Consider the following 7,192-nt stretch of genomic DNA (forward strand, 5'->3'; position numbering starts at 1 on the left):
AATTCAGTCTCCCTCTTCTTTGGACCCCTATAGGCCAGCCCCTGTACTGAACAATTGCAGGGGAGCTGTGTGCGTTGTTGTCTGTGTGCACAACGCCCCCTGGATTTGGGAAGTATACAACCCACACAGCTGAACTGGCAGGCCTTCCTGAGAGGACTTTTGCACACCCACTCAAGTGCTGCTCCTTTATGTTCAGTCCACTGGAGTGGGATGCCCTTGGGGAGATAAACAAGACGTATTTCTCTTTATGTCCCCTATCCCTGCCAGCACCGTGCCTGGTACAAAAGAGACCCAGCACAGAGAGAGAATGAGCGAGAAAGTGAATGAACTAGCAAAGGGACAAACCCACCAACTGCCTGCCTATACATTTAAGTCAGCTCACAGGTACCCAGTATGCACTTGACACTGTATTAGACCCTGGGGATACAGGATCTGACCCCCCCGCAGCTTACTGTGTACCTGCCACTGTAACACATGGCAGCGCTGGAACTCAGGGGAGGTGTGTCGTTTGATGCAGGGGTGGATCCTGTCTCCAGTTATAATTTTGATATTCTGTTCCTCACGGATCTTTCTGTATTAAATTTATTTATTTATTTTTACATATAGCATTAAAATAGTATTCATCTTGATTACCGAGTTTTTTGGTACCTGGTTAAATTTTGTGCCAGAGGCAGGTGCCTCACTTCCCTTACCCTAGTAGTGATGAAGGAAAATTCACCATTTAGCTGAATGTCCTGCCAACAAATAACTGATAAGTTTTCCCACAGACAAGCACATCTCATGAGAGCCCACCCAGCTGCTTCACATAGGTGACCATGGGAATGCTGGATTTGACTGTATAACACTGTCAAAACTAGAAGCTCAAGTGTGTATTTTTGCCTGCGAGTTATGGTTTCTGATCTTTCTATAGGATAGACACTCCATCTAGTTTTCTCTCTTGTCCTACAGGTGCTCGACGTGTCCGGGGCAGACATATTGGCCAAGTCAATTGCCAACTGCCAGGTGGAACTTCTGGAAAACTGTGGACATTCAGTGGTGATGGAGAGACCCAGGAAGATGGCCAAGCTCATCGTCGACTTTTTAGCTTCTGTGCACAATACAGACAACAACAAGAAGCTGGACTGAGGCCCCACTGCAGCCTGCAATCCGCACACCGCATCCACTTCCACCTCCAAAATCTGACACGGCCACCGCTTCTCAGGGATCCTGCCCCAAAAGTGGTCAGAGTGCCAGCGTCCCTGAGGAAGCCAGTCCCCTGCCCTAGTCACATCCACAGAGCTTTGGGTGCCACGAAGAAATCTCTGAGATGTTTTTCACAAAATAGAAACTCATATGGAACAAAACAAGAAAATGGAGCCTTGAAACCTACCGAGAAGTCTTCAGGTTCTTGTTGCAAAGCGGCCACCTTGAACTGTAATCACTGAGAACATCATTTCTTTAAAACATTTTTTATACACTGACACTTGAGGTATTTCTGTTGCTTCAGACCTTCTCCCCTGCATGGTCAGTGGCTGTTTTAGGAGCATTAGTCCCCATTCTCCGAGCCCCTCTTGTTTATGTCCTAAGTTTTACATAGAGACCCATAAGTGAGTTCAGTCCATCAGCAGCTAGACAAGGTCGGAAAGTGGCCAGCTGCGGGAAATATTCACACACACAGGAGCACTGTTCCACCTCGCCCAGCCCTTAGAGCAGCAGAGAACATACCTGACCTGGGGTGAGTTTGATCAGCCCCACATGTCAGCTATACCATGAGTGAACTCAGACAGTCACAGTGTGAAGAGCATCTGGCAGGGTGGGTTTTCTGGAAATAATTTGTTTTTAAGAATAGGACTTGCCTGACCGGGTGTGGCTTAGTGGTTGAGCATTAGCCTAGGATCCAGGAGATCACGGTTTGATTCCTGGCCAGGGCACATGCCCAGGTTGCGGGCTCGATCCCCAATCGCAGGCATGTAGGAGGTGGCCGATCGGTGATGTTTCTATCTTTCTCCCTCTCCCTTCCGCTCTCGGAAATCAATAAAGATTTAAAAAAGAAGAAGAATGAAGCAATAATGTTCTAGACATCTATATAAATAGTCAGATTCGGGCTCTAAATAATCAGACACACAAGCACCTCATGGACCTCTCCTATGCAGCTGTGCTACTGAAAACCCATTAACTAGTTTGTTAATGAATTCTGTGAATTCTGTGAACAGTGATGTGATTGAAAAGAAGTCTAAACAGCTGTAAGTGACCACAGTGACATGAAATAAACTTAATAAATCTAGATCAACAACACGCAGACAGTTGCTATTTCTAAGTTCCTAATTATATGTGACTGGCAAATTTTTTGTTGACTGTGTTAAGAGTGTTTAAGGCTTAAGGCTTATTCTGCTCTGGCCGGTGTGGCTCAGTTGGTTGGATGGTTATCCAGTGCACCAAAAGGCTTCAAGTTCCATCCCCAGTCAGGGCATGTGCAGAAGGCAACCAGTTGATGTTTTTCTCTCACAGTGATGTTTCTCTTCCTCCCTCCCTCTCTCCCCCTCTCCCTCTCAAATCAATAGAAACATATCCTTAGGTGAGGATTAACCAAAAAAAATAAAAAATCATGTTTACAATTTTTATTCATTTGAAATGGTGTATCAAAAACAAAGGGCAAGAGTCACCAAGCTGTTCCTTTGACCTCTTCAGTTGCATTTGGAAACCCTAAAATCCCCAGGAGTTTCACTCTTTCAAATCTTTTTACAGAGACTCTGCAGCCAACTAATTCTGGAAATAAAGTTAGATGAACTCAATAGTTTAAATTGGAACCCAGGACTTGGTCTGAATATTTTAACTTATCAGAAAAGAATGAAACATCTTAAAAACAAGGTATGAAAATGTGACATATCAAACTTGTGGGACTGCAGCTAAAGCAGTGTTCAGAGGGAATTTTATAGGCCTCGATCCACATATTAGAAAAGAAGAAAAGCTGAAAATCAGTCACTTAAGCTTCCATTTTAAGAAGCTAGAAAAGAAATAGTAAAACCTAGAAAAAAATAGAAGGAAATAATACAGAAGAGAGCAAAAATCAGTGAAATAGAAAAGAAAGTAGATAGACATCCTACTTGTTCCAATCTCTCACCTTCACCACGAGTTCCGAGCTAAGTGAAGTTATGGAAAGGGGATCAACCTTGGTGGGTCTGGGTGTTGGGAGATGGTTTCCTCAGGTCACTGGAGAGGCCCAGACCTGGGTCAGAACCTCAGATCAGCCCTGCTAGGTGCAAGAATTGCGCCCTGGGTGAACAGCAGCTCAGGATCACCTGCACAGGAGCTGCAGGGAGGGACAGTGGGTGGGGTCTGCAGCAGGACACAGCTCCTGCCTCCTCCACAACCACCAGAAAGCATTGCCTTGCCCTGGCCCGTTTGGCTCAGTGGTTAGAGCATCAGCCTGAGGATTGAAGGGTCCTGGATTCTATTCTGGGCAAGGGCCCATACCTCGGTTGTAGGCTCCATCCCGGGCCCCAGTCAGGGGCACGTGGGGGAGACAACCAATCGATGTGTCTCTCTCACATCAATGTTTCTCCCTCCCTCCCACTCTCTGAAAAGTAATGGGGAAAAAATCCATGGATTTGGATGGAGGGGAGGGGAGGGGAGGGGAGGGGAGGGGAGGGGAGGGGAGGGGAGGGGAGGGGAGGGGAGGGGAGGGGAGGGGAGGGGAGGGGAGGGGAGGGGAGGGGAGGGGAGGGAGAAAGGAAGCATTGCCTGGAAGTCATGAGCAGAGCATGTAAGTCATTTGTGACAAACCCATGAAGTTGGTTTTCAAGGGTCTCCCTTGGCCCTGAAATTCTGGCCTCACCCTGGCCTCACCATACTAGGAAGACTCCAACACAGAAAAGCACAGCTCTCCTTGCACCCCACTTCCTACCTTTGTAATTATGAAGAGCCTGCTGGTTACTTCCAGCTGGCTGCCCCCCACACCCCAAGCCACACCGCGCTGGGCCCAGTGGTAAATGCCTTTAATCACAGTCTTGGAAAGAAGAAGGGAGTCATTCATCACAGCCCTGCCTGAAAGACAGCCAGAAGCTTCTGAAAACAATGGAAAGCCCAGCAATGCAAGTGGGCTTTTGTTCCCACTGCCTGGGGTTGGCCTTCAGGTGCTGAGGATGGGCCCTCTGGGCAGGTGTTGAAGAGGCTGAGGGGCAGGCAGTGGTTAGGACTCAATTTGCCATTAGTCTGAGCTTTTTGTCCAGAGCAGAAGTGACACCAGGAGTGACTGATGCAGGATACATCAGTCTGATGGGGCTGCCTGTGTGTGTAAGTCTGTCTTCTATTTGAGCTCCTGACTATTGCCCTCCCAGGGAACTTTGTTGCTTTGTCCAAAGGAGATTCCCAGAAAGTACTGGGAGACTGTAATTTATGTCTAACCAGGATTGGAGGCACTATTCTAAGCATTTTCCAGCTCTTATTGAGCTCTCACACCAATCAAGAGGTACATATGACCTGTGCCAAGGAAACTGAGGCATGGAGAAAGGAGAAGGGTCTTGCCCAAGGTCACATAGGTAACAAGTAGAGCGAAGCCTCTTGGTTTAGGATTGAGGGTGACTTGCAGAAACAATGCTTTCACTGGTTCAGGCAGGAGCTCTCTGGCCCAATTTCCATGGGGCCTGGGCCCCTTTTGGCTCATCTGCAAGAGCCATTGTGTGGCAGCTCCAGCCACAGGTCACTGAGGTCACACCTTAGGCCCTTGCTAAGGATGATGACCCAGTTCATTCAGCAAATAGTAATGCCCTCTCATTACTCAGCCTCCTGCTAGGCAGGAACCAAGCTCACCTGGATTCCAGCATCATCCTTCTAAGGGTGCTACGAGGGACAGCCTGCCCTCCTCAGTCCAGCCTCTATAACAGCCAGGACTGGCGGAATGCCCTCCCTGGGAAGGCTCATTCACTTGCCAATACTCTCCCCCGCCCCCATACTCTGGAAATGAAAATCAGAAGTCTCCTCTGGGCTTCTGGTTGCCCCTGGGGTCCGACTTGGAAAGCAGTCACAAGATGTGGCCATGCTCATAGCTGCCTGGGCAGTGCAGGTGCCTTTGAAGGGGAATTTCAAGGTGCTGGACTTCTTTACTGCTCAGGGGCTTTCCCACTGCCTTCAGCCAAACTTCAGATGTAAGTTAAACATGAATGCAGAATTTAGGCCCCTTACTTTCTAAGACTGGGTATTGATCTCAGGACAATCACAGGTTGGTAAGTTAATTACATTGTTCTAAAATGATGGATTCAATTCCTGGTCAAGGGCACGTACCTGGGTTGCAGGCTAGATCCCTGGCCCTGGTAGGAGCACATTCAGAAGATAACCAATCGATGTGTCTCTCTCACATCAATGTTTCTCTCTCTCCCTCTCCCTCTTCCTCCTTCCCTTCCAACCTTCCAGTCTCTGAAAAATCAATGAAAAAAATATCCTTGGGTGAGGGTTCATAAAATGATGGATGCATATTGTAACATCCACAAATATAAGCCTTCTGCTTTGGGGGACTTCCTGTACTAGACGGAGAAGTCTTTTATTAAAATTAGCAGTTCCTTGAGTCTGTTTCAGAAATGTTTGCTGAAATACTGTTTGGCCAGGTTTGGGTGCATTTTTTTTTTTTTAAACTCTTAGTGTTCTCCCTGTCTCTTCCCCCTCCCCACCTCTCACCCCATCTGCTTCATCACTCATTTCCGTCTCACATCCGTCTGTCTCTATCACCGCCACACACAGGCACACACAGACACACTGCCCCCTAACAGCTGGAAGCCTGACGCATCTGATCCTTCATCTTTAAATCTTCCAGCATCACTCCTTTAACCCTACAGACTGGTCTTTGTCATCATCCACTTCTCCCTCCCCCTCCCATTTCCCCCCAAATCCAATGATGTTCACATGACCCCTCCTCCATTCCCTGAAAGAAGGAAAAGAGTAGAAGGATTTAGGAGGGGTGGGAGTGGTCCCTGATTGGGCTGTGGAGATGTCCTCAAATTACCATCGGCCATGGCAGAGCCAAGGGAGGCAGGGCTGAGGTTGCTGTGCTGATACCTCCAGCTGTCATGGGCCCACGGTTGCTGCTCTCTGGGCTGGAAATACCAGGATATGGGCCTGGGGTTGCCTGTGCCTGTGATAGGATGAAGGTCTTGGGTGACCATAGAGGGAGGACATCTGATGGCTCCTTTCAGCAACAGGACAGCCCCTCTCCCTTGGCTCCTAGAGGAAACTTTCCTTCATTGGTTTCTGGATGGTTGGTCCCTAAACCCTCAAAGCAATGACTAAGAACTTTAAGGCACACCTAAGAGGCAGCCAAGCTCCTCGGGGGATGGAAGAAGGGGCAGACAGTGATACTAAAGTGACAACCCCAGTGACACAAGGTCAAAGCTGGCTGGGGGTGAGGAAGTTGCTGAAGGGCAACTATTAAGGGGGAAATAAGAATACATCCTCTTACCACATCTCACAGAGCCAGAGGTGATTCCATAACTCACAGATTTTCTGATTTTAGGAAGGTATTATGGTATGTATACTACATAAGACTCCCAGTAGGGTCTGGGACCACCTTATATGATCAAATGTACTGTTAGAGAGCAAAAATTCAACCAAGTATGAAGATCGAATTGGCTTTACTAAGTGATTCTAGCAACTAGAGTGGTGCTCTGATGAGTTGTACAAAATGGGAGGTTTTTATAGGCAAAAAGAGGGTAGGATTAAGACGTTAAAAGGGTCAGGGCACATGCCTGGGTTGCGGGCTCAATCCCCAGTCAGGGGTGTGCAGGAGGCAGCCGATCAATGACTCTCTCATCATTGATGTTTCTATCTCTCTCTCCCTCTCCCTTCCTCTCTCTGAAATCAGTAGACATATTGAGAAGAAAAAAAAAAAAAAAGAAGTTAAAAGGATGGATTATTTCAGGCAAGGACACCTTCCCTGAGGGGAAGACTGGGAGTCTTATCAGGCAGATGACCTCACTATCTGTTTTAAAAAATATATTTTTTTATTGATTTCAGAAAGAGGAAGGAAGGGGGAGAGATAGAAACATCAATGATGAGAGAATCATTGATCGGCTGCCTCCTGCACGCTCCCAACTGGAGATCGAGCCCATAACCCGGGCATGTGCCCTGTCTGGGAATCGAAGGGTGATCTCCTGGTTAATGGGTCAATGTTCACCCACTGAGCCACACGGGCCAGGTGAACCTCACTATCTTGATCAGAAAATTA

The 7,192-nt window shown here is 47.6% G+C and overlaps 1 protein-coding gene across 1 annotated transcript in view; it reads left to right on the plus strand.

Moving 5' to 3' along the window:
* ABHD6 (abhydrolase domain containing 6, acylglycerol lipase) overlaps positions 1-2,272 on the plus strand; it is a 43,406-nt gene extending 41,134 nt beyond the window's left edge. Inside the window, exon 10 of the mRNA XM_087825052.1 lies at positions 949-2,272. Coding sequence (XP_087681178.1) covers positions 949-1,125 — 177 coding nt within the window. The 3' untranslated portion in view covers positions 1,126-2,272. The remainder of the gene's footprint in view (positions 1-948) is intronic.
* Positions 2,273-7,192: the final 4,920 nt, after the last annotated feature.

The sequence above is a fragment of the Miniopterus natalensis genome, chromosome 15 (assembly GCF_054644295.1).
Source record: "Miniopterus natalensis isolate mMinNat1 chromosome 15, mMinNat1.hap1, whole genome shotgun sequence".
NCBI lineage: Eukaryota > Metazoa > Chordata > Mammalia > Chiroptera > Miniopteridae > Miniopterus > Miniopterus natalensis.